Source organism: Globicephala melas, chromosome X (assembly GCF_963455315.2).
Source record: "Globicephala melas chromosome X, mGloMel1.2, whole genome shotgun sequence".
Lineage (NCBI taxonomy): Eukaryota > Metazoa > Chordata > Mammalia > Artiodactyla > Delphinidae > Globicephala > Globicephala melas.
The window spans coordinates 90,641,335-90,668,847 of NC_083335.1; the positions used below are offsets into that span (position 1 = coordinate 90,641,335).

The following is a 27,513-nucleotide window of genomic DNA, read 5'->3' on the forward strand; positions in this document are numbered from 1 at the left end:
AAGTAACATATATTGAATATTTCCTAATGGCCAAGAACATTTATTCACTCGTTTAGTCTCCATAACACTAGAAGTTAGGTGTTCCTGTTATTTTTGTTTTCTCAGTAGAGGAAAGAGAGCTTGTACAAGGTTACACAGTAAGTGGTGGAGCCAGAAATTGAACTCAGGCAGTCGTTGCAGCAGCTGCCCTATTAACCTGTCCATTATGCTGCCTCTCAGTTCATTATTTAATGTTTAATGTCAGTAGGCTAAGAAGACCTATTGGATGCAGCGCCACCATAATCCTCCCCATGGCTTTACCAGTGGGATGGTAATACTCTTGGTCCACTGGTTAAGACTATTCCCCTGGACTCTGTCTGGGTGGGCAATACCAACATCTTCCTAGTCTCCACCCCCCTTTTTCTTCCAAGTTTCCCTCACTTACCTGCTGGTGAATGGCCAATTCTTTCTTTAAATATATTGATACACTTAACAGGCCAGCTCCTGGTCTAGGAGACTTTCTATCCCTTTAAAATCATTTGCATATCTGTAATACTGAGATGTTTGAATTTTGTAGATTAAGTCTCAAAACATTTTTGTTTTCAGGGGGCACCTCGTTTGCACTCCTATGTACTATACTATTTCTGACTGAAATGCCAAGCTGTCTAATTGTAAGATAATTTCATCTGCAAATTCTTTAGCTTGGTCCTTGAGGGGTGTATATATTTCAGAAGGCCAGGGTTCATCTAGATTCATTGATTAGAAAACGTCTTCCTTTCCTTATGGTGTCTGGCAAAAGAAACCATAAGCAAAGTAAAAGACAAGTCCACACTGGTAGAAGTTATTTGCAACCCATATAAAGAACAAAAGATTAGTATACATAATATATAAAGAATTATTTCAACAATTTGAAAGAAAAAAAGGAATAAAAGCAACTCATTAAAGGGAAAAGGGGAAATGGTGTAGATATGAATAGATGATTCACCCAAGAAGAAACATGAATGGGCAAAAAAGAAACATGAGGTGATGCTGCTCCACTTCACCGGCAGTCAGGGAGGCACAAATTAAAACCACAGGGAGATGCCATTTCACACCTCCCAGATTGGCAAAAGTTAGTAAATCTGATAAAACCAAGTATTGGTGAGGATGTGGGTAGAGAAACTCTTATCTTACTAGTGGTGGGATAGGTGTATAAATTGGTAAAATCACTTTGGAGAGCAATTGGTCACAACTGAAATAAACTGAAGATGTTTATACCCTTTACAACCAAGCATTTCTACTTCTAGGTGTCAGCCATAGAAAAATTCCACACATGCACACAGAAGACTTCGCTTGAGCGTGGTTTCTAATAGTGAAAAAGTGGAAACCACCTAAAGGCCCATTGTTAGGAGAAATGGAGAATTGAACTGTTGTTTATTCTCACAGTAAAACACTATGCATCTGTTAAAACGAATGAATCTATCAACACAAACATAATTTGAGTGAAAAAAGTTACAAAAGGATGTATTGGTGAGATACTATTTGTTAAATTTTAAAAACAAAAACTAATGCACATTGTTATTCATGCCACTTACGAATGTTATAATAGTATAAACATGTACATCAAAATGATATACACTAACTTTAGGCAAGAGGCTACCTCCGGATGAGCTTTAGTATATCTTCTTGGATTATGTATAGGTACAAGAGAACAGTTAAGCAAATAGGGCCAAAACATTAACATCTGCACAATTTGGGTGATGGGTGCTTAGCTACCTGTTATGTTGTATTTTTACTTTTTTGTATGTTTGAAATATTTTATACCTAAAAAATTATTATATGTGGAATTACCAAACCAGAGTATAACTGTAACAGTTAACTGTTGCTCCTGGAATAACTTGCATGGCTTACTAACACAAAAAGAGATTCTATGCATCATCAATACCTGTATCCAAACCACAATTAGAAACCGTTTCCAAAGCTCATCTTATGATGGTTCTTTATGCATTTCCTGGGCTAGAAGCAAAATTAATAAGGGTGAGATGCTCTAATTTGATTTCTTTTTTTTCTCTGTCTATTCAACCTGTATGCTTTTGTACTGCTTTATTGTCCATGTTTCAGGCAGAGCTTTCACAGAGTGTACAAATGTGTGATAGCTAGAAAACTAGTTCTTTAAGATTTTGGTCTTTTGACATCACACAGTTTTGATGAGTAATAAGCAGAATTTTTTGCCCTAAATACATATTAATACCCATTTATGTTTTTTTAAAAAAACAAAAGACATCTCAGTAATTACCATTGTGCTTGGGCAGAATGAAATGAAAACGAAAAGCAGTGTCTTAGCAGAGACAATGCCTGTGGAATAAAAGTCTACCAACTTGCATCCCCTCATATGTAAAATACAGAAAATACTTCAATCACGATGCAATGAGGAGTAAATGATAATAATGCATTGCGAGCACCCAGCACAGTAAAAGGTACATAAATATATATTTACTTTGCTTCCCGTTCCGTTGCATGTAAACTTGAAGGGGGGAAATAAGAGGCAAAATAGAAGTTTACGACAAACCTAGCACTTCCATTTTAGCTCTGAGTCTATTGTTACCACCACGCAAGCAGTCCTCCACGCCTTAATTTGAAAACCAGACTGAACTGAGGCACTATAGCAGCCACTTATAGGAATGTGTTCTCAACTGGGCCATGTAGCTACGAAAAAGGACACTGCATCGTCCATTTTGAGAGTTTCTATCTCATTCGAGTTGTCATAGTTCAGATTATATTCTGAGATTCAAATGCTTTCTTCTGATCAAAAATACAAGTTTCTTTGGAAGTTTATGGTGTCCGTTGGTGCCTGACATTAAAAACTCTCCAGTAAATGTCATATCTGTTGTGAATATTTTTCTCACTTTATGCTTTTGCTTTTATTTTTGTTTATGGTTTTTGACAAAAAAATAGTCTACTTTTAAAAGTCAAATCTATGCATCTTTTCCTGTGGTTATTTCTATTTTATTAATAGGAAGTCTTTTCCCTTCCACAGATGAGTTAGTCACATATTTTTAAGTCTTTTAATGCATTCATTATTTACATTTAACTCTTTGATCCAGTTATAATTTTTTTGGTGTGATATGAGGCAAGGCTATAAATTGGCTTTTATTTTAAATAAGCACAGCACTATTTATTAATTCATTTCTTTCTTCCCCTATGCTCTTTGTGATGTCTCCTTTATTTGCAGTAATTCTCTTTGAAGGAGGAAAGTGTATCAGAGTCACTCAAACTTTTTAAAAATTCATTTAACAGCAGAAACTAACACACCATTGTAAAGCAATTATACTCCAATAAAGATGTTAAAAAAAATTCACTGAACCCCACTTTGCAAGCTTCTAGCACATCTTGACTAACAGATTCCTAGGTTGCCCTCTGATTTGTTCCTGCTCCTACCCTGTTGAGAGTGATTAATTTGTCATATAATTTTCTCATGTATCACTGAGGGTCTGCGTAGAGCTGTGCATTCTGTTCCATTGATAAGTTTATCCTTGCATGTGCTCCACGGTGTTATCCTTAATGAAGGATAAGAATATATTTTAATATCTGGTAAAAATAAGTTTCCATTCATACTTCAAAAGGCTAAAAAATAATTAGCCTGTTAACATGTTTCTGCACAATCCAGGCTGCCTGTTGAGAGAACTCTATTTCATGCTGTTTTTCTCTTATGGATAACTTTTCAGTAAGGCTTTGCTTCACAGAGCTGTAATTATATTAGTTCTACTTTCATATCAGCAGGACTGAAGAATCCATTTTAAAAAGAAGTTGAAAACAAAACCTTCTGTACTAGAACAGAATTTTCTTTTTCTATTGACCTGATCTTAGAAATTCAACTGCTATCAAACCCAGCTCTGCACAGAATACTTTTCCAAAACTAACAGCAAAACTCAGCATTTAGGTCTTACTCTCGCAACCAGGCAGTTAATTATGCCCTTGTTTGGTTTTGCATATGTGAGATGTTATTTAGAAACTTGTTCTCAAGATCTTTTGCAAGGTGAGAATATGTATATACTTCTGAATTTCCCTTTTCTGTATGCTTCTAGAACTAAATCTTGGCTTGGGGGAGGTAGGGACAGTGTTTCCTACTTGTGTACACCAATGCTTAATAAGAAATAAAAGATTATATGTAATAAATAGCCTTAAATTTGTTTAGTTTAGCAAATTTTTCTAAAAATTTAGTAACATTCTCAGGAGTCAGGTTACTCTAAGGTATGTTATTAGTGAAACTTCTGTCGGTAAAGAAAATCTGTTAGGAGCTTATAGATAGGTTGACTTTCAATAAAATTTATTTTATCACAAATATTATAGCAAGAATTGACTCAGTGTACTTTTTTAAGAATGCCATTGTGCAGGGCTTTATAGGGATCATCTCATTTAATATAAATAATGAGAAAGCTTCTAGAATTATGAGTGTATATGTGTTTCTTTTAATGTTCCATAAAACTACTACTAGTAATAATAATAGATAATGTAATTTAACCATTCAAACTGTATGTTTACAATAGACACATGTAGGGATATAAAATGTTTACCAATAATGTAAAAAAGATTTTAATTTTGAAAACATGAGAGAAAATCAGTATTGTCATATTTTTAAATTATACAAACAGAAATACTGAATTTCAGTTTGGCATTTGTTAACGATTGTCAGAGCACAGTAATTAATATAAAATTTATTACTTTTTTCTGAGCCTCTGATTTTTCTGCAAATTTTTTTTTTTTTTTTTTTTTTTTGCGGTATGTGGGCTTCTCACTGTTGTGGCCTCTCCCATTGCGGAGCACAGGCTCCGGACGCACAGGCTCGGCAGCCATGGCTCACGGGCCCAGCCGCTCCGCGGCATGTGGGATCTTCCCGGACCGGGGCACGAACCCGTGTCCCCTGCATCAGCAGGCAGACTCTCAACCACTGCGCCACCAGTGAAGCCCCAAATTTCTATTTTTATTCTCAAATGTTTCTTGTTTTTTAAATATAATTCTGCTTTGACCTATTGTTTGTTCAACCATTTGTGTACACTTACTGAAATACAACTAACTGAACACTAACTGTATACAATCCAAATCTCATTAAAATAAATTCAGCCCTAACGAAATTCTTCATACTCTTTAATACTGATTTCCCAGTCAGTGGCCTACCTGAAGTTTGAAGAAGTATTCTGAGTATAAAAAAAAAAATTCTCATACTCTGTGACAGAAACTTATGAATGGATCCTTGCAGTTTGTCATAACAGGCTTTTACATATTAAGTCAACAGCATTCTGATTCTGTGTGTAATCAAAAAACTGTTATAAAGCAAAAACTAACACACCATTGTAAAGCAATAATACTCCAATAAAGATGTTAAAAAAAAAAGAACAATGCTGGCCAAACTTGAGAATGGTTGCCTTAATGACATCTCCTGATTACAATTGTATGACGTTTTCTGCAGCTATATCTAGATACGTTGACTAGGAAAATAACCTACTTTTTCAGCTCTGTTAAGCACCCCTTCCCTCCCTCCTTCCCTTCTTGTTCATCCATCCATTCACTCACTTGTTCATTCAGTTATTCAACAAATATGTATTGATCTTCTTTGTGCTAGGCAATGCAACTATGCTCTGGTAGTCAGTGATGAATGAGGGCCCTTTTGAAACCCTCTTACACTGTTGGTGGGAATGTAAATTGGGGCAGCCACTATGGAAAACAGTATGGAGATTCCTCAAAAAACTAAAAATAGAGTTGCCATATGATCCAGCAATGCCACTCCTGGGCATATATCCAGAGAAAACTATAATTCAAAAAGATACATGCACCCCTATGTTCATAGCAGCACAGTAGCCAAGACATGGAAACAACCTAAATGTCCATCGACAGATGAATGGATAAAGAAGATGTGGTATACACACACACACACACACACACACACACACACACACACACACACACAATGGAATACTACTCAGCCATAAAAAAAGAATAAAATAATGCCATTTGCAGCAACATGGATGGACCTAGAGATTATCATACTAAAGGAAGTAAGTCAGAAACGGAAAGACAGATGCCATATAATATCACTTGCATGTGGAATCTAAAATATGACACAAATGAATTTACCTACGATACAGAAACAGACTGACAGATATAGAGAACAGACTTGTGGTTGCCAAGGGGATTGCCCTTGGGATGAGAGAGGGCTGGATTGGGGGTTTGGGATTAGCAGATACAAAGTAGTATATATAGAATAGATAAACAACAAGGTCCTACTGTATAGCACAGGGAACTACATTCAATATCCTGTGATAGATCATAATGGAAAAGAATATGAAAAAGAATGTATATATATATATGTGTATAACTGAATCACTTTGCTGTACAGCAGAAATTAACACAACATTGTAAATCAACTATACTTCAATAAGATAAATTTTTTTAAAAAATACAAAGGGCCCTTTCTCTTAGAGCTTACTCTCTAGTTATTTTTGAACATACATGAAAATTTCAGAATTTGCTCCTTTTAATTCTAACCTACAGGTTTTCTTTATTGTTATGAAATATTTCAAACACTCAGATATATACCAAAAATTACATAACAAATACCCATGTATTACCACACAGGTTTAACAGACATTATTAATATTTTGCCATGTTTGCTTCAAATCTCTCCAGATGTAACCATTAACCTTAAGTTGGTATATATGCTTGTGTATATTATGACGTATGTTTTATATTTTTATTGCATATGTATAGATCTGTAAAGAATACGGTATTGTTTTATGTGGTTTTGTATTTTACATAAGTGATTTCATAGGGTACATACCCCTTTGCAGTTTTTGGGTTTTATTCAACATTATTTTTGCCAATTCTCCACGTTGATGCATGCAGATGAAGTTTTTTTCTCCATTCCTTTGCTGATGCATACTCAGGGTGTTTACATTTGTTTAGTATTGTGAGCAGTAGGTCACTGAGCATCTTTACACGTTTTCTTGTATACATGTTTGAGTGGTTCTGTAAGATGTATACCTCGTAGTGGACTTGCTGGATCACAGGGTGTACACATCTTCAATTTCGCTTTATCAAAGTGTATGGTCCAAGATGGCCGAATTGTTTATAAATCTGTTTTAAGTAAGGTGCAGTCTTAAGTACTGTCGCTAGGCTATTGAATTTTAGCTCACCTATTGTACTAAGCAGTGATAGATAGTGGGTGATTTCATTTTTTATTAGAATTTTATTATTTCATCTGTTAATAGAGGTTTAGACATAAATGAATACAGTGGCAAATTATACAAGCTTTTTAAATGACAATGAACATATTTTCTGACATTTTAAGTCGGTCCTCAAATCGGTTAACTTTTAAGCACACTTTAAATTAGTATTAGGTACTTAATTTTGAATAGCTACTTTAGTGACTTGAGAAACTATAACATTTTCTTTAATTATTCTGTGGTTAAAACCATAAATTTCATTTAATTTTATAATCTATGTTAACAGTGTTAGCCTAAAAGATTTTATATACAGATTTAAAATCTAGTGGCGAGTGTAAGCTTGCACTTAAAATATTTTGTAATTAAGCAAATGAAATATCACAAATAAGCAAAGAACTTTGGGAGGATCTAAGCTTTGTAAATGCTAGAGCTTTGTTTCATAATTTTTTGTTCTTCAAGGAATTAGGCTGTATTTTATCATTCTTTTTAATATGTTTACCGTAAGTGCTTTAAGAAGTAGACTGAATTTTAGCTGTAGCGAATGTATCATGCAGGGAGTATCCTGGTTTAAATTCTGAAGTGCTTTCACTCCTGCTTGCTTCCCCTTGAAACCGTCTAGAAAGAAGTTGGCACATTATTTTGCGAATGTTACTGGACATCAGGAAATACATGACTGGATCTAAACAGCTATTAAAAGATGAGAAAACCAGCATGATCTCATTGGTTTTGTGAACGATTTCCTTCCAATAGCAAGACGACATATTTAGCTGTGAAGAAATATAGACAAATCGGAAGCCATGATAGGGAACAAAACATACAGTAAAAATGATAAGCACAATAAAGGAATTCCGGGCTGTAGTGGCATATTTACCAGAATTAGGAAATTTTGATCTCCTTTTAGAAATCCTCAATAAATTCTTGCCAATCTTAATATAGGAAAGGATTATTAGTAGGAAAATTAGCCAGAACATTACCACAAGAATGTAGTTAAAAATTGCTTCTCCTTTTGCATTATGCTTATCTCTATAATGGAAACACATTGTGGAATTATGACCTCCTTTCTTAAGGGTTAAAATAATCATAGTTAAAAATCCAGCAAGGGCAATTATCCATACTATACAGCAAACATAAATACTCTGTTTGGTTGTTATCGCCTTCCGTTGTTGTATAGACCGATTAATTTTTATGTAGCGATCCAAACTGATGAATCCAAGCAAAATAATGCTAATGTACATGTTCATATAAAATAGTGTTCCCACAACCTTGCAAAGAATCACACCTAGTGTCCACTTGTTTTGGTTAATGTGATACATTATTCGGAAAGGGAGGCAGAAGATAAGTAAGAGGTCTGCAATGGCTACATTGAGTAGGTAAATCTGAATGGAATTCCTTTTGCGGTGGATACCCAGAAATACATAGAGGGCAATTATGTTTCCAATGAGGCCCACGATGAAAATAACAGAGTAGAATGTTGTTAACACATTAGAGAGTAATTTTTCATCCATGGAACAGGCAGTAAAATTTGAGGCTCCTGAGAAGTTGTGTGGCCATTGGACGCTGTGATTAGTTACAAAGTGCACTCCCTGGGAGGAGCAAGGCCAGCTGCTGACTGAAGTTGTCGTCATTGTTACCATCTGACTTCTCATTGTCTTCTGTAGGGATCAAAAAGTGAAGGTGCTAAATGACATGTTCCTTGACTGTAGCTTTTATGTCTTCAGATTTCTTCTACAACAGAATGCCAAACATTGAGTCACTTGTTATTTTAATAACAATTACTTCAGCTCAAAGCACAAATAGTAAATGATTTATTTTCAGACATTGTGAGAAGCTTTCCTTTTATCCTACTTTGGACCATTTGGATATCTACACAATATATGTAGCAGCATTATGGTATCACAAAACAAGCAGCACATATAGTAGAATCTTGTGGAATGTCCTGCTCTGACCTCTTCTATGCTATGATAAATGTTCAAGGTCTGTTTCATTTATTATATTAAAATAAATATATGAACTATGGAATCATCTTTTAGGGAAGTTTTTATGGGAATAGAGATGGAGGTGGAATGACAGCTCATATTTTTCGAAGATGAGTGTCAGTTTCCCTAAAGGTAGTTACAGACATGAGTGAGCTGGGCCCACTGCTGGCCCCTGTCCAGCTTCCTGCCTTGACTCTTTCCCTCATAGGTGGCATTCATTCATTTTGACACGTGTTGCCACATGGTATGTGACAGATAAACTGTGGCAGTCTCTCATTCCATGGTGGGAATAGGGGAAATAGTCCTAAATTTCTTCCTTTTCAACCTAACACCAAGTTGAGGGTATTAAAATCACTTGCCTACGGGGGCATGCAATTACCGTAACAGACCAATAGAGCACAGCACTTGCCTCATTAGGCAGGCTCGTAACACTGCACAGGAGAGCAAAGTAGCCAAACAAAACCAAGTCAGGTGGTGACAGCCGCCAGTTAGGCACCTTGGAGAGTCTCCTTGACCTAGAAGCATAGAACATAGAGTGATAACGTAGATGGGAAAGAGGATGTGTAAACCAAGATTTTGGAAGGAAGTAACTGCAGCTGAAATATTCCGTGGGCTAGGTCATGTGAGACTGTTTGTAAAATAGTGTGTGAATTACACTTGTGTGTGGCAGCAGAGAATGTTAGCAGTGCTATTTGTTACTGGCTCTTTGCTGGGCATTGGCTGCTGTGAAGAGTTCAGTCTGAGAGGCCATCATAAAGAGGAGATGTGAGGAGAGGATTCCAGAGGGTCTTGTCACATTCCTTTCTTAGAGTGACTTCCCAAATTCTTTACAGAAGCTTCTTAGGAGGTGTCATAAAGACATTCAGGGCAAGGTTATCAAAATCAGACCTAACTAACTCTGTGACCTTCAGCCAACAACTTAATCTTTTCTAAGCCTTAGTTTTTTTGTTTGTAGAAATGGAAAAATGCATTCTACAAACAACAAAACTGGAACATAACAAGTGTTATGTTTACCCTGGAACATAATAAGTGTTCAATGACAGTTAGCTTTAAAAAAAAAACACCTTTTGATTAATTTTGTTTTAGTGAATATCTCACACTTGGCTAAGTACTGCTTGGAAAACGAAGGTGAAAATGACAGAGACCCTGCTCTCGGTAAATATTTTTTCAGGAGTGTGCATTTAAACTTTGAATGCTGTACAGTGGATTTGAATTACCATAATTAATTTCCTGATTTGACCTTATACACAGAGAAAAGCATTTGGAAGAAGTTAGCCTTTCTTAAAACTACCTATAATTTGATCAAGAAGAAACCATTTTATTAGAGTGTGAAATTCCTGTTTAAAATTTTGTCAAGGGGGGAAATCGAATCCTTGGTAGAGGAACTGACTGGTGAAGAGGAAGTTATGTAATCCCTGGTAAGAGCCTGTCGCCAGAGCCGAGGACAACGGAGGGAGGGAGGCAAGAGGACTGAGCCTGGTCTGTCGTGTGTCTCAACTGCACGGAGACAGATTTCACAAAGCTTATAGAAACTTACACGCGTGTTTCTGGTGATCTGAAATTCTAAACAGGAAAGGGCAATCCGGGAAGAATGGCAGGCTGCCACAAATGGAGCTGATAATGCAATGTAGATTACCAGGAAGAGGAGAAGGGCCCCTGTAGGGGATCTGTGTTGTGTGGTCACATAGGGAATTGGCTGAGGCTCAGGTAGAAACATCTCATAGCCACTGATGAAAGTGAGCTGAGGCATGACAGGTGACACGATTTTGAGAGCTCAGACAGCTGAAATGACTTTAAAGGTTATAGAGTTTTTGTTTTGTTTTTTTTTCTTCTCCATTGCTATATTTTAAAACTCCATTAGGGTTAGGAAACAAGTCTGTTTTGTTTGCCTCTGTGTACCAAGTGTTTAGCACAATAAATGCTGTTGAATGAAAAAGGGAATTTAGTAGAAAAGTATGTAAAGTCCTACATGTGGATATTAAAATAAACTATTCAAGTACAGGAAGGCCTTTAGCTACATGAACAAAAACACAATTGCAATTGACTGCAGTTGCTGTGTCCGCAGTGTGACGTGGCTGCAGCAAAAACTAACCTGTCTTTGGTTGACTTCATACCTATGGAGTGTCTTAAAGGAAGATTGTCACTACTAATCGGTACTGTCCTAAGCTGGTAGGGTTCCACCTGGAATACAGTGTTTCATCCTCAGCAGCACACTTAAAAAAGGCCACAGAGCCAATGCGGGGGGAAGAGCCCAAATCATGTCAGAGGAGCAAGTGGAAGGAAACAGGCACCTGGAGATGTGAACACTTTCAAGGCCATGGAGAAAAGCATTTCACCTCCTAATGTATGTCTTCAGAAAGCAGAAGAAGGACCAGTGAGTAAAAATGCAGAGACAGATGTTGCCTGCTTTTAAGGAAATGCTTTTTTAGAATGAAACAATCTATTTGGGGAGGCAATAAGGTTTTACCACGGAAGATTTTTTGAGACTGCCACAGTTGGATACTTTGTAGAAGAGACTCTCAGTGGCTCTCAATCCCGGCTGCATATTAGAATCCTCTTGAGGGCTTTTTAAAGATACCAATGCCTGGCTCCATCCCCAGATCTTCTGATTTAATTGGTCTGGAATGGGCTCCAGGCAATGGTTTCCTTTAAAAGCTCCTCAGGGGATTCTAATGTGAAGTCAGAATTGAACCCTTGAGCTAGATGACTAAACCAGTAACTAATATTTATTTAGCATATGCTGTGTACCAGACAGTGTGTTAAGCACATTTATATTATTTCATTTACATAATCCTTATAATAACTTTGTGAGGTAGGTATTAATGAAAGATAAAGATGTTTTGATCGTTACCCATGACCACAGAGCTCTTAAATGTCTGTACCCAAGTTGAGACTCAGATCCGTCTAGCTTTTAGAGCCCATGATCCTTTTCACCAAACCTCACTCCTCCTAATCACATATGATCAGCCTTTTCTTTATTAATGATGAGTTCTGTCAGCGGCATTTTGACATGATTCCTTTAGCATTATCCACATTAGCGATTTTAAGAAAAGATTGTCATCTAGCTTTTACCTCTTTGGAAAAGGTACTAACCTTTTTATTTGCTATGTCCATTATAGTAAGTAAGTAAGTCCAGAGTTTACAGAATCACAAATCATTCATCAGAATGTTCAGCATATTCCCCAGAGCATATCTTTTCAAACTTATTTCTAGGCCTGATTGTCATTATCAAGATGTTTCTAGAAAGCCATTAGCGCAAAGCACGTAGCCTGAAACCATTTGCCTCAGCTCTAATCTGCAAATGAAATAAATAAATAATAGTTGTACAAGATCACCAGTAAACCTTTCTGGTTTTGCTTTATTTTCAAGCTTAAAGAGAAGAATGTATTTGTTTAAATAGTAGTAGTAGCTGTCATTTAGAACCCTGTATTGAATGGCTAGTGTTCAGTCATTTATTAACAAATTAACAGATTAGATTCTGTTTGGAACTTAATGGCTGATTTCTGCCTCCTTTACAATGTGTCAATCACTCGCTGTTCCTAAGGCCATTTACTGATGTTTTAAAAACTACTTACTTGATTTGTTAAGAATGGCCAGTGAAGATAGGAAACAAACCACTGCATTCACATAGGAAACCAGTTTCCTAGTGGACATTAGTTGTGACTGGTGTGAAGTGGTCACAGTGGTTTTCTGATAGTAGATGGTTAATGGTTTTTAATGTTGTGACTTGACAAATCCTGAAGTTCGCAACCCTGTATTAGTGCTGCATTGTACCCACCAGCACCACCCTCCCCTTGCCTGTAATTTTTCAGCTGGCTCCTACAGGAGCTTCTGTATTAGAGGGCAGGACCCGACAGATTCCACTGTGGCCTCCAATGAGCAAAAGCTTTTTAAATGCAGTTTGGGTATGTTTGTGAAAACATCACATTGCTATGTTAAAATACATACCTAGTTGGCAGTGGTAGCAGCCGTTTACGTTTGTAGTTTGACTTGATAATCACTGAATCATTCAGGCCATGCTTTAAAAATTGCACTAATTTCTGCATACAAAGTGAAAATTGAAAGCATGTTACTTTAGAAAGAATATTAGTAGTACATTAGCTTTTGTTATCAATTTAACTGTAGCTAAAACATTTTTTAATTTTAGGTGAATTCACTAAAGGGTATTTTGCTTTTTCTTTTCTCTAATATTCACTATATTAACTTCTGAAACACGAAACTTAAAATTTAATTGGTCTGGTAAATTACCATAAAATAGAAATCATATAATAAAGAAAATACTATTATTGAAAATAGGGAGTCAGCATAACTTAATAAAGTTAATAAGTTACAGATCACTTATAATACACTGGAAATAAAATTTGTTGCATATGAAAATAACTTTTAATTGATTCAAGTAGATCTGCAAGTCTTTGTGGCAGTACACAAAATACAGTATAAACAATGTGACAGTATTGATAGTATGAGCGTAAATATCTCATGTCCTAAAGTACTTCAAGTAACTAAGAAGACAGCCTCATTTTAAGTCAAGTCACGGCAGAGGTATCATTCAGTTTACTCAGGTTTCTAGAAACAAAGTGTTGCTAGTCACCATGAAGCAGGTTTCATTTATATTACTCAGATAATCAGAATGTAACTTAAAAAAAATGGATCATTATGCAGTTGAAATCAAGGCATACTCACAGTTCAGGCTCTCTTGCAGTAAAAGGAGCTGAACCCCAAGATTCCCTAGACACAGAGACTCGTCTTGGTGTGTCAGCTGGGTTCCTCCATCCGGTTGTGGTGCAATTGGTTGGGGTTGTCTTTTTATTTTTTATATTTGCATGTGGTGGTAGGTGTGTTTTTTCTCTTTTCTTTCTTTTTTCAATATGACAACCCTTAGACTCCTTGTGAAAATATTAAAAAAAAAACCCTACCACTATGCAACAACTTTATCTTTAAGCTTAATCGACACTTAACTTTGAGAAATTATTTATATCTTTTCTATGAATACCTTCCACTTGGACAATTGTGAAAAGTTTTCCCTCCTTCCCCCCGCATAAAGGTTATAAATTCTAAGCAGAAATATGCATTTTTCTGTTTCTCCTAACTAATGATACATAATATGCTACATGTACTTTTAAAGCACAAGCATTTAATTTCTCTTTCTTTCTGGATTCATTTTAGAAACTAACAATCACATAAAGTGGCATTCCTGTGTCAACAAAAAATTGGCATTTTCCATTGGCACTTGCCATCTACCTCTACAAGGATTAAATCATGTGCTGCTGCAGCTGCTGACTTTCAACACGCCCTGAAAGGAGTTCAGGGTGGAGAGCTGAAATGAGGCACTCTGTGCTCTGGGAAAAACTGGCAGAACAGGGCTTCAGATAGTTAGATATTTTCAGGAGACAATTGTATGAGCCCAATTCTTGTATCTCATATCTAGAGAAACACTAAAATCCTTCATGGTGACGTCTGCTCCTCGTGACTAGCAGTAACCTGCACGAGACTAGCAGAAACCTTTTGTAAAAAATATGTGCTTGATTGTATGTATTCCCCCTTCACCAAAATCACTGACCTTCCCCCCTGTCTCTTTGGAGCAGTTTCTCAGAGCTATCTGGGATGCTGTCTCCCAGGCTGCAGTCCTCATTTTGCCCCCAATAAAACGTAACTCGCAACTCTCACGTTGTGCTTTTTTTTTTTTTTTTTCCCCGGTACGCGGGCCTCTCACTGCTGTGGCCTCTCCTGTTGCAGAGCACAGGCTCCGGACGCGCAGGCTCAGCGGCCATGGCTCATGGGCCCAGCCGCTCCGCAGCATGTGGGATCTTCCCGGACCGGGGCACGAACCCGTGTCCCCTGCATCGGCAGGCGGACTCTCAACCACTGCGCCACCAGGGAAGCCCGTGCATTTTTTTTAAGTCGACACCTGTATTGCATTATAGTAACATGAGTAATGAATTATTTTATTATTTTTTAAAAGGTTTATTTGATCTGTGTGTTATTTTAGTATATTTTCATGTATTCCCTTAAGGCCTTGGATTTATTTTCTAAAACAATCTTATAATTTTAGGGTTAGATGAAATTTGTGATAGTATTCTCTCCTTTTTAGCACCATGATGAACTCTCCCAAGTAAATTAAAATATCTCCTATATTTTAAAGAAAATAATGAAGTAATTCTGCAGGGGTTTTTTGTGGTCCTAGTCCAATATTTAACCACTATCTGTCCCTCTATGTAACTGTTGGCCCTGCAGTTTAACGTCATTTCTTCTTTTTTGTTGTCATCTGAAATGAAGAAGTTAGTTAATATCCTCCTCATAATTGTTACCCTGTAGCTTTGTTTACTTTACACTAAATATTTAACTCATTGGGCTTTATCTAACATTCTAATTATTTCTGGGTACATACACTCTTCTAAACATCATATTCTCCAGAGCTTTTAGTTTGTTATAAATATGACACATGGGACAGAATATTTTTAAATTGCCAGAATAAAAATATTTTGTAGCTCTTACTTCACTCTAGAACTTCTGAGAAGGAAGATGATTACTGTATTGGTCTAGGAGGAATTTGTGTGTGTGTGTGTGTGTGTGTGTGTGTGTGTGTGTGTGTGTGTGTGTGTTGTTAAAAAAAATATAACATTAAATTAACTATCTTAACTATTTTAAAAAGTACAGTTCAGTAGTGTTAAGTATATTTATACTGTGCAAAAGTATACTTATATTGTTACACTTTATAAGGTATATTTATATTGTTCAGTAGTGTTAAATATACTTATTGTTGTGTTTATATATAGAAATTTTTCATCTTGCCAAACTGAAAGTCTGTGTCCACTAAACATTAGCCCCCTCTCCCTCTTCCCCTACCCTTGGCAACTACCTTTCTACTTTCTATGATTTTTGACTACTCTAGGTAATTCATTTGAGTCAGATCGTACAGTATTTGTCCTTTTATGACGGGCTTATTTCGTTTAGCATAATATCCTTGAGGTTCACCCATGTTGTACCATGTGACAGGATTTCCTGCTTTTTCAAGCTACGTAATATTCCATTGTATGTACATACCATATTTTCTTTATCCATTCATCTGTCAGTGGACATTTGGGTTGCTTCCACCTCTTGACTATTGTGAATAATGCTGCAATAAACATAGGTGTACAAATATCTTTTCGGGATCCTGGCAGGATTTATTTAAATGACTAAATAGTGTTTATCTATTATATGTTCTATTTCATAAAATCTAATATAAAATTTTTATCATGCTAGCTATTTTTCCACACCTAAGCCATCCTTTTTCAAAACACTAATTCTGTTTTAATCTTCAGTTCCCTGATGACCCTACTGTGACCAGGTTTGAATGTAAGCTTTTCTTAGTTCTTCCTTTATATGAGCTTTTTCCTGTTCATTCTGAACTTTCTGCTTTTTGTTTTGGTGTTCTCAGCTTATTCCCATACATGCTCTTCTGCTCACCCTTCCTCTTCCTTGAACTCTGTTGATATCTTAGCTTTTTATTTATACAAAAGATAGAAGTAGAGAAGAAGAAATAAATGGATATGCTTGTTTGGTGCCATCCATTTATGATATTACCGGCCTTTCTTATCTAGATCCCAACCCTTGTTAAATTCAGCTCACCACCCACTCCAGGCCTGAACCTCACCAGCTAACATGAGGACTGCTGGGTACAAACACAGAAGAGTGCTGATTGGTCTTGTTTCAAACTCATGACCACAAACCTCGAGTGGGCCCCTATGCTGCCAACAGTCCTGCTATATTTCCTTAGTCTGGTGGTTCTCAAAAAGTATGGCTCCTAGACCAGTAGCATCAACATCACTCAGGACAAGACAAACAAACAAAAAAACCATCACTCAGGACCTTATTAGAGATGCACATCCTTAAGCTCATCCCAGACCTTATGAGTCAGAGACTCTGGGGACGTAGGCCAGCAGATCTGTGTGATGATGATACTAAAGTTTACCAACCACTGTCTTAGTTCATTTTCATGTTCTTTGAAAACCCTTTTCACACCTTCACTCTTCTGCCAACAACCCCCTCTCCTTCCTCACTTCCACCTGCTGATCACTTTTTATTTCAAGTAAATGGAAAATAGAAGTGCTCAGAAGAGAACTTCCTCATCTTCTTACATCCACATCTGCCTGCATCTACAGGTGCCCCTGTATCCTGCCTTCTTCGCTGTCACTAGGGCCAACCCCCTTCCCACTTGCATATTATATCCCATCCCTTTTCTCTTCTGGGGTTGTTTTTTCCTTTCTACAGGATCTTTCCCATCAGCGCGCAAATGTTTCTCTTTAAAAAAACAAAACAAAAAAACAAACCTCCCTGAAGATGTCTAGGTAATGCTATGGAGTCATCTAATGCACGTGTTGTTATGTGAAAATTTTGAGTATTTGTATGTATTGTCTCATTTTCAAAACAAAACCAAACAATGGAAGGATAAACCAAAAACTAATGCCAATGAGGTGAGAGAAATGAGGAGAGGGGACAAAAGCTAGGCCTCTCTGAAAGGTATTTGTTTATGGTTTTGCCTTTGGAACTTTGTGTACATGTTTTGTATAATTAAAACACCAAATTAAGTCAAAATCTAATTAAAACAAATTGGCCTCACTATGTAACAAATTGAAAGTATAACCACAAGGAGAATTCTTTTAAGTGACTTTAAAATAGGGTGGGTTGTTTTGTTTTGTTTTCATTTTACATAATTTTAGATTTACAGAAAAGTTATTGTACAAGAAAAGTACAAGGAATTTCAGACACCTTTCGCTCAGATTCCCCATATGTTAACATTTTACCTTTTGTAGTTAGTAAGTATCCTGTGGGGAGCTACTCTGAGATTATACAAACATCCTGCCACTCTTCAAGCTTTCACCCACTAGTTAGAACCCTTTGCTGGTTCTTATCTGACTCAGTTATTACAATGATAACTGCCCAATGGTGATTTTCTAATGCCAGAATTTATTCTACATTTATGAATTGATTTTCTACTTAAAGGAAAGCTTTTCCTTCTCCCCATTTATTTACTTATTTACATCAGCATAGACTCATGAATTCTTACTTTGTTGAATAGTAAAACAGTATTTTGATACATCTGACAAAAAGAATCACGAAGAAATCCTAAACAGCATACAGTGGTTTTGTTGTTACTGGTAATGGAAATGTTATTTTGAAACTTTTATACACACACATTAAAGGAAAAAGCAAATGAATGATTATGTTAATGTCATTAGGTACCAACATTGTCTGACAAAATCGAAGAAGTAAAATTAAAAACTATAATTGAGTAGGAAGAAGCATCAGTATGAATTGGTGATTTATGGTTTTCCTTCTAAAAAATAAGTAATTTTTAGCTATGTCCGCTTGAAGAGTCGAAGCGGCGATAACCTAATAGCAGTACTATACCTAATATCCATATTGTGGATTTAAGTACCTTTACCCACTAAACAGAAATGGGACTGTTTGGAGAAATGGCCAGCTCCAATTCTGGGGCAAGAAATGAACAAGACAAGCCTTGAACACCTTGTGCCTGAAAGCAAGGAAGTTATCAGACTCCTAGAGTCTTACAAAAGGACATAAAAGCTGACTTAAGTAGGGGCTCTCACTGGCCAAAAACAGGACAATTCGAGCATGAAAATGAATAATGACTGCAACTGATTAAAACACATCAAAAATATTAAAAATCTATAAATCATTATAGACAACCGCAGAAGCCTCCTACCTGGTCTCCTTTCTTCCACACTTGTGCCCTTGCAATCTCTTCTCCACGCAGCAGCTCAAGTGATCCTTTCAAAACCTAAAACTCATCTTAATGCTCTCCTGCTCAAAACTTTCCAGTGGTTTTCTATCTTGCTCAGCCTAAAACCCAGAGTTCTGGCCTTGACTTCAAAACCCTAGACCACAGGGTCTTTGATCATCTGAATCGCATTTTCCACCACTCTTCCCTTTGTTCATTCCTTTCCCAACACACTGGCTTCTTTACTCTTCTCCAAACTTACCAACCCCCTTCGTGCCTCTGGGCCTTTGTACTTATTATCCTCCACACCAAGATCTTGCTTCCATGTGGTTTGCTCTGCGACTTCATTCTGGTCTGTGTTCACATATTACCCTATTAGAGAGGCCTTCTCTGACACCCCTTCTCTTATTAAATAGCAGCTCCCTAGTCTTCAAACCTGTCACACCTACTTCCCTACCAGCCTAATTTTACTTCATAGCACTTAACACTACCTAGTCTTGTATTCATTTACGTATGTTGGTTTCTTTGTTTATTCTCTATCTTAAATTCCAATTTTATGACTTATCTCACTTAAGCGTTTGTTGAGAGTGACTGAATCCATGCGCTGCTGGATACATAGATCTCAGTGTAACATTAACTTAAGCATAAATATAGTCAACAAACTATATAAAGTATATACTCTGGGATTCTGATTTAAGCTTCTACTACTCCTTCCTAAGAAGGTGTTGAAGACACTGGCCAGGAAACCCTGTCTGGGTCTAGTTTGTATTTTCTTCTTCTGCATCATGGCCACCCTTTTCTAGGCTGGTTCATTTGCTGTGCCCCACACTACAATCATGCCAGGGCTATTGCTTTTTTCTTCAGGTCTGTTGTCATTGATCTCTATTTGAACCAGCTGAAAGTTCTCATTGAGGGAGAGCACTCTTTATCAATTGGTTTCTATAGAGGTTTGCTTGTTCTTCCATAGACCCTTCTGGCTACTTTGTGTCTTCCTGCAGTTTGCTCACCATTCCAGTACACTTGCTTTTTCTCTCCTCTCTTTCTCTAACTCATACACAGTCATACATACATTTATGTTCAAGGGCTCATCTTTCTTTGTGCTAGACTCTATAGTAAAGGTCTTTAAACAGCCTTGGACAAAAAGTAACTTCCAAAGTGGAACCCTGATGCTTTCATTGGGCAGAGTAAGGATCCCTCCCACTTTTGCGTATCCATCATCAAACATCTCTCCGGGTGTACCAGCTCAGAGTTTTATTGCACAGGTCTCTTCATGCCCATTCTCATGTAGGCTAAACCTGAACTAAAACTGTGTCATTTTATGTATGAGCAAGTATAGGACAGAATAAAAAATACTTTTATCTTCCAAGCCTGAAGAGGCTTACCTTTTTCACTAACTGGTATTTTAAGAACAGGTCATAGCATATGTAATGTTAGTCATGTTGGGGAGCATAGTATTTGAGCAGAGACCAAAGTTCCCTACAATTAAATGCTTTCCTGACACCAGCCCCAACAAGGTCCCAGAAAGAGGCAGATGCAGAGGACAAGCTCCTCCAAAGAAACTCTCATTGTGACCACAAAGCATATGATTCTTAGCCCTGGTCAAGCAGCTACTCCTCAGGGAGTTTGTCTTTACCCTGGACTAGAGGCCAGCCAAGTAGTCTCCTTTCCCCCTTCTCCTTTCTCACCTCCCATTCCCACAGAGAGGAAGGGCAGGTCCAGAGAAAAGACCCCAGGAAGAGCATTGAATTCCCCAGGAGCCAGTCTCAGTTAAAGTCATTAAATCTGACTCTTCTTACTTGGGGGTGGAATGAATAAAGAAAAGAAATAGGATGGTGGGAGAGTGGACAAAGAAAGGGCCGTCAACATCCCCTAAGGGCCAAGATACAGTGGCTCTGTAGGTCAAGTCAGAGGTTACAAGAAACACAGGTATAAAATATATTTTTCTTTAAATGTAGAGTGTCACTCAAAGGAAGAAAATATTGCATGAAAAGGCAGAAAACATGTCTGTCTTGAACATCCATGCTTCCTAAGTAATTCCTAGCACCACACCCTAGTCTTGGAAACAAATAATTCCTGAAAAATATTGGATAAAACAGGTAAGTCTTTGGAGAAATCAGCCAGAAGTGAGAATAGAGAAATAATTCAAGCATCCAAAGTAATTCCAGTTTTTAAAGTATTACAATATGGTCATGTTATTCGGTTTTGTGTAAATTGAATTGTTCGTCTTCAGTTAATCCTTAACTTTGGTTTGTTTGTTTGTTTTTTCTTTTCAGCCCCACTGTGTTCTCCTTGCCTCAAAGGAAAACTCGGCACCTGTTAAACTTGGGGGCTTTGGGGTAGCTATTCAATTAGGGGAGTCTGGACTTGTAGCTGGAGGTAAGAACACTATTTTTAAAATTTCCTTCAAAACCTCGTCACTTTCAGGCTGGTGTAAAACTTTCAGACTAAATATTAGTCCATCCTCAGTGTTTCATACCGCATTTTACCTCACCCTAACCCACCCACAAAAGTGCCATAATGTAGTTCTGAATTTAATAATTCTGTAGTCATAATTAGAATTTTAGTCCCTTAAGATAATAGACTCTGTCTTTTTACTCTTTGTATCCCTAACACTTAACAGGGAAGAGACCCAACATACAAAGATTAAAACAGTATTGGAAGAAGATGATATTTGAGGCAAAGTGACTTTTAAAGTTGAACTGGCCAAACGAAGTCAAATCTAAAATGTGTGGATTAACTACTTTCAGGTTACATCTATGGCTAATTTTTAATTTCACACTGTTTTCCTCTTTCCACTTGTGAAAGAGTCCCACTCAAGCCATCAATCTGTGTATTTGGGAAGAGCAAGCAGATGTGAGTACAGACTGATTTTATTATTAGCCAAAACAAACATAATTAGAAAATTCCCATGCCAGAAACAAAAGAAGAAAAGTTCAAATGGAAACTTTCTTCACCAGTGTACAGAGGTGGATGCTAATTACAGATTCAAGTATTTGGTTTTATTTATTCCTTGCAGTAGATTCCAGCTCAGAATGCTGCCCTGTTTTTAGTTTTGTTCTTTAGTTTTGCAAATTACTTAATTCTCCCTTCTGCAGACTACCAATCTTCTAGTCATTGCTTTATATTTTCCATCTCGAAGTACTGCCAGCCTTCACAAAGAGGAACAATATCAACAGTATTAAATTCAAATACCTAACAAATGATAAATATCAAAATAATAATCTTTTACACAGGATATTTCATTTAATTCACTGTTACTAAAACATTGAAGCAGTATTAACATAGACCATTTTCTGAAAAATGAGCCATGAGTCATAGTTGTATTCTTTAAATCATTATTTTACCACATTGCCCTCTAAAATTAAATTGTGTTCAGATTTTCTTCTTTTTTTTTTTTTTTTTTTTTTTTTTTGTGGTACGCGGGCCTCTCACTGTTGTGGCCCCTCCTGTTGCAGAGCACAGGCTCCGGACGCGCAGGCTCAGCGACCATGGCTCACGGGCCCAGCCGCTCCGCGGCATGTGGGATCCTCCCGGACCGGGGCACGAACCCGTGTCCCCTGCATCGGCAGGTGGACTCTCAACCACTCCACCACCAGGGAAGCCCTCTAGTTTTGCATTTTCTTCTAATCATTTCCAAGAATCTGAGAAACTGCAAGTTGAGTATAGTTTTGAAAACTGATTTTTTTCCTTCTAATTCTAATGAACTAGTAAATTCAAAACTAATGAAAAGTTTTGAAATTTTTCATCTGTGATTAGAGGACTGACCATAAGGTCAGGTAACAAAGAACAGTTTAATCACAGAATCATTGAATCTCAGAATTCGAAGGGGCCTTAACTTCTCCAGTCTTGTAACTAATGATTGAATTCTCTCATAAAATTCCCAGCAAAGGGCTGAGCTCTAGTTTAATTCCTCACGTGGCAAAGAATTCACTGTGTCCCAGGACAGTTCATTCCATTTTTGGAAAGCTCCTAAGTATTGAAACGTTCATCCTTGCGTTGAATGGAAGTCTGTCGTCCTGTAACTTCCACCCAGTGGTCCTAATTCTGACTTTTGGAGCCACAGTAAACAATTTTAATTCTTCCATATGATAGTCATTCAGATGCTTGAAAACAGCTATAATGTTCCCCTAAGTCCTATCCAAGTTAATTTGCCTAGGTTAATTTAGCCATTCCTCACATAAAGTGGTTAAGAGTCTCCTGACTGTGCACCAAGTACAGAGCCAAAACTGAGCACAAATACAGGTACTTCCAAGCGCACAGAAGCTTGAGGTTATCACTTCTTTTGCCGTGGATCTACATTTCTGTCAGGCTGCCCAAATTGCATGAGCTTTTTGGACAACGCTGTAACACTGCTGGCTCATATTAATCGTGCAATCAACTACAAATCTTAAATTGTTGTTTTTAAACAAACGTTGCTGTTGAACTAACTCTCTCAAATCCGGTATTTGTACAACTCACCCCCATGTTAAGACTACACAATTAAATAACACATGATTTCTGACGATTACATCCTCACGGTTGATGGGATGATATGAAATAAAACGAATTCCTTTTATATGCTATATACTATATGCTATATATGCTATATAATATATGCTATATTCCTTTTATATGCTATATATATTATAGTGTCTTTGTTTCTCTTGGTCTGGATCTTCATCCTGTTAGTATTTAAAATGGTATGAGCTTCATATTTTACTGTGCATCTCAACTGAAGGGGAAAAACGGATTCATTTGATTTACCCAGACATTTTTTACATGTTAATCTATTTTCCTAAAGTCCATGAATCTTTCCCCTAAATTGTATATTTTTAAAGCTGATTTTTAACCCACAGTGTGTCAGTTATGCAAAATTTATTTTTCTCAATTCTTCTAGAATTAAAATGCTTTGTGATGGTCAAAATATTGTCGTTTCTTAAACATACCTTTCCTTGCAGTCTTGAAATAACTACTTCAAGCATTGCAATGTCTTTTAAAATACAGTCTACAGATGTAGATAAGGGATAAATGATTTCTCTTATAAAAAGCTTTCATGTTGTTTAAGGTATCAATACTTTAAAAAATTTTACTATTTATCAGCTCATTTGCTAATATTTAACAGAAAGCTATTTTCCTGTCAGATTAGAATCTTTGATCACTCAGTTCTCCAAATAGAAAAGAATTCTCTCCTTTATATGTTCCATATAGTAAAAACCATTTACGTATATTTACACTTCCCCTATCTGAAACTCAGCTGTTTGGAAAACTCACTTATCCAGAATATATCTAGGAACCTAGGAAATAATTATAATAGCAGCAAGGCATTTCCTGCCCTTAATACCTGTTCATGGTTCTCTCAAGTGAGCATCTAAAGACACACTCTGAGGCTGACGTGCTTCCATTTTTCAGAAACTTTTGTGGATTCGTGTTCCTTCATACCTTGCACCTGCTCTTCCCTCTGGTTAGAACGCCTTTTGTCATTTTATGTATCTAGTTAACTAAGTATTCTTGAAGGCTGAGCTAACAATCATCTCTTAAAAGCAGGCTGATCTTCACCATCCCAAGTGAGGTAACCCTATTCCTTCTCTCCCATATTACCATAGCTATCTGGGCTACATACCTCCATGTAGCATTTGATGCAGGGATTTGTAATTATATCAAAGACTGAGGTTTGTGAGGGCAAGTGGGGGGACCATGGCTTATCTCTTGTATGCCCACAGTGGTCCTAGATTGTGTCTGGGACCTAGCAGGCACTTAGGAAATTTTTACTAAATGAAAGAATCTGGTTTCTAATGAGATTACAGTTTATAGCAGATTTTATGCAAAAATTAGGAGAAGACAAGGCTAGAGTAAGCATAGTGAAAGAAAAGAAATGAAAGCCTGACAGAAAGAAATACATTGAGCAGACACCAAAAGTTGGAAAGCACAGCAGCCTTTTGGTACTGAAGAAATGAACCCTTGCATACCTCTGAAGTTCCCAAGGGCAATTTTGGTTCCATACCAGAGTTCTTTCATTGGTATCCACAATGATAATTCTGAGTCATCAGGAAGAGGTTAAATTATGTACAGCATCTTGTGTAAGAGAAGTCAGGAAATTGTACAAAGAGAGCCATCCCAAATTATTAAAGTAAAAAGGTTTCGGTGCGTAAAGATCCAGGTCCTAAAGTATTGAATGCGTACCTATTCAGAACAGCTCTCCCCACCCTGAGGTTCTAGGTAATAAGCTTTTATTATATTATCAAAAAAGGTAACATTTAAATGTACATCGGAAGTGTCTCATATACAGTGACATTTAATTTGGCTTGGTAATTGGCCTCCCATTCTTAGAATTCTGTGGTCAAAGTCATAAAAATCAAGTGACCACAAAGAAGGAAAAGTCAAGTGATCACAGACCAGGAAATTGAGGAGGTTGGTGTATGTTAAAGGTTGACTCCAGTCCTTTCACACCTCCCGATCTTCATGCAATAAAAAAAATCATTCCTGTGTATTCTTTCTACCATGGTCTTTTCCCCTTTCATCTATGAGCAGATTCTTGAACCAAAAGACATGTATATTCCTCAAGGATGAACCCTAATTCTCCAGAACCAGGGTAGTCTTCAATATGGATAAATGGAAAGAACCTCCCCTGGATGTCTGGGGCTGGCTGTGGTGGCTCTGACTAGTCCCAGATTGAGGCCTACATTTTGAGATGCTTGGTCCTGCCTTGTAAGGGAAATAGTAGGAGTCAAGTTGAGTTTCAAAGCAGTATCCCAACTGTCAGCAGGTACCTGGCTGGTGCCCTGGTACCAGTACTCTGATCTCTTACCCTGCTTTTCCCTACTCTTACCAGCTCCTGTCCATCAGACCAAGGCAAATTCTCCAAGGGCACTGCCCTATCCAGGCTATTAATGAAGTAGAAGGCTTAGTTCTCATCATTTGAACTTCTTTTTGTTACTTGAGGAAACCAAATGGGGCAATATGGAAATAAAAATCTTTCCTTCTAACCAGTAGAGTTTTCACTGATCTACTATACATTTTAAATAAAAATATTTTCACTCCCTGAACCCTGAACTTAATCTCTTCTATTATGGGGGAAGGAGAGGAACCATTATGATCTGCAGCAAAGGAATATTCCCAGGACACAAGCTAAGAGCTGCTTTATCCTTCTCATCCCAACCAGGTTTGACAATCACCAACAAGACTTTTATGATATATTCTCTCTAGCTGGATTAGAAGATCTCTGAGGTCTGTGTTTAAACTCTGATCACAGTTCTGAGCTCTACATAAAGTTTTGTGCAAGCTTCAAAATAAAAATTATCTTGGACTCGTGATGATGAGGGTGGGGCTGTAGAGGGAAAGGGAGGAGAGGAGGAGCCTGCATAGAGCTAGAAGAGCTGCCAAGTCTGGTGGGCAGTTCCCCTCCCACAGTAATTTCCCTACAGGGTACAAGCCTTTCGTTCTCCAGTAGAAGAAAAGACTTCTTTTGGGATGGTGAGTTAAAGATGGTTACTAGTGTAGAAACAACTGCTTTCAGATTCCTTCCTGAAACCTAACTTTGATAGGAAAAAAAGAAAAAAGCATTTCAAAGAAGATAGAAGTCAAAGAAGATTGAATGGGAGGAGCTTCATGATTTTACTTTGGTTTATGTCATATATTTGCTCTCATTCTGTTCCAATGTTAACATTTGGAGGAAGCTAAAAAATCTTATTATAACAAAATCTTACTAACCATTGGTAATTGCTGCAATTAATTCCTAAAATCAACCGAACAGGATTTCAGATTCATATTCCAAATAAAAGTTCTAAGCATTAGGTTTAATTTGAGAATTTCTATTTGACAGTCAAAAGTAATCTTTTCCTCTACAGATATTTTCTCACTTGCCCCCCCCCGCCCCTGCCTCTGCTCTGTATTTTTAGTAATTTTCAAACTTGTGAAAATTAGAAAATTTAAACAACTTCTTCATGAAGCAACAAATAGGTAAATACTTACCATGCATCCTATGGAATTCAGTAGGAAGTAACAGTGTTAGAAGACAAAGTACCTCTCCTGGGCTCAATACTTTCAAGACGTGATTAGATAAAAATTTTTTTCTTTCTGCCTTTTTTCCTTGATTTTATAGAGGAGGGGAGAGGTGGTAAGAGAATATTTGCATTGTTAACCTTGTCATTCACACTGTTATTGTTCTCGTATTTTCAGTTTTCAAATGGGAAACAAAAAGCCCATTTTATGTAAACATTTTTCCTTGATGTTGTCATTTTAAATGTAGGACGAGTTGGAACACCTCATTTTATGGCCCCAGAAGTTGTCAAAAGAGAGCCTTACGGAAAACCTGTAGATGTCTGGGGTTGTGGCGTGATCCTTTTTATCCTGCTAAGCGGTTGTTTGCCTTTTTATGGAACCAAGGAAAGATTGTTTGAAGGCATTATTAAAGGAAAATATAAGGTAACATATTGTGAACGTTTTATTTTTCCATTGAGATTAAATTATTCTGAAAAATGTGTTTTGAAGTTGCTGTCTGTCTTTGGATTACTTTCTGGTTGTCACATAGTCACCCAGTCAGAGATGCTTGCATCATTGATCCACCAGCCTTGTTAGGCAACAAAGGCCTCAAATAAATTTGACCCTATCGGCCGAACTGTCATCCAGGTGACTGGCTTTAAAACAACTATTGCCTCAC

The 27,513-nt window shown here is 37.1% G+C and overlaps 2 protein-coding genes across 16 annotated transcripts in view; one reads left to right on the forward strand and one right to left on the reverse strand.

Annotated features, from left to right (window-relative positions):
- The window catches only part of CASK (calcium/calmodulin dependent serine protein kinase), a 391,035-nt gene that overhangs the window by 228,963 nt on the left and 134,559 nt on the right, over nucleotides 1-27,513 (forward strand). For all 13 annotated transcript variants that reach the window (XM_030834960.2, XM_060292132.2, XM_060292133.1 and 10 more), the window contains exons 6-7: nucleotides 21,152-21,254; nucleotides 27,103-27,278. In XM_030834960.2, coding sequence (XP_030690820.1) covers nucleotides 21,152-21,254; nucleotides 27,103-27,278 — 279 coding nt within the window. The remainder of the gene's footprint in view (nucleotides 1-21,151; nucleotides 21,255-27,102; nucleotides 27,279-27,513) is intronic.
- On the reverse strand, nucleotides 6,280-13,935 carry GPR34 (G protein-coupled receptor 34). Of its 3 annotated transcripts, XM_030834966.3 has the most exons (4): nucleotides 13,838-13,935; nucleotides 13,103-13,194; nucleotides 9,564-9,669; nucleotides 6,282-8,903 (listed from the first exon to the last, which is right to left on the reverse strand). In XM_030834966.3, the coding sequence occupies exon 4, from the start codon at nucleotides 8,822-8,824 to the stop codon at nucleotides 7,688-7,690; it is 1,137 nt and encodes a 378-aa protein (XP_030690826.1). In that variant the 5' UTR covers nucleotides 8,825-8,903; nucleotides 9,564-9,669; nucleotides 13,103-13,194; nucleotides 13,838-13,935; the 3' UTR covers nucleotides 6,282-7,687. The 3 variants fall into 3 exon arrangements, with proteins under 3 accessions (XP_060148919.1, XP_030690826.1, XP_030690827.1); XM_060292936.2 differs by lacking the exon at nucleotides 9,564-9,669 and having other exon boundaries at nucleotides 6,280-8,830; XM_030834967.3 differs by lacking the exon at nucleotides 9,564-9,669.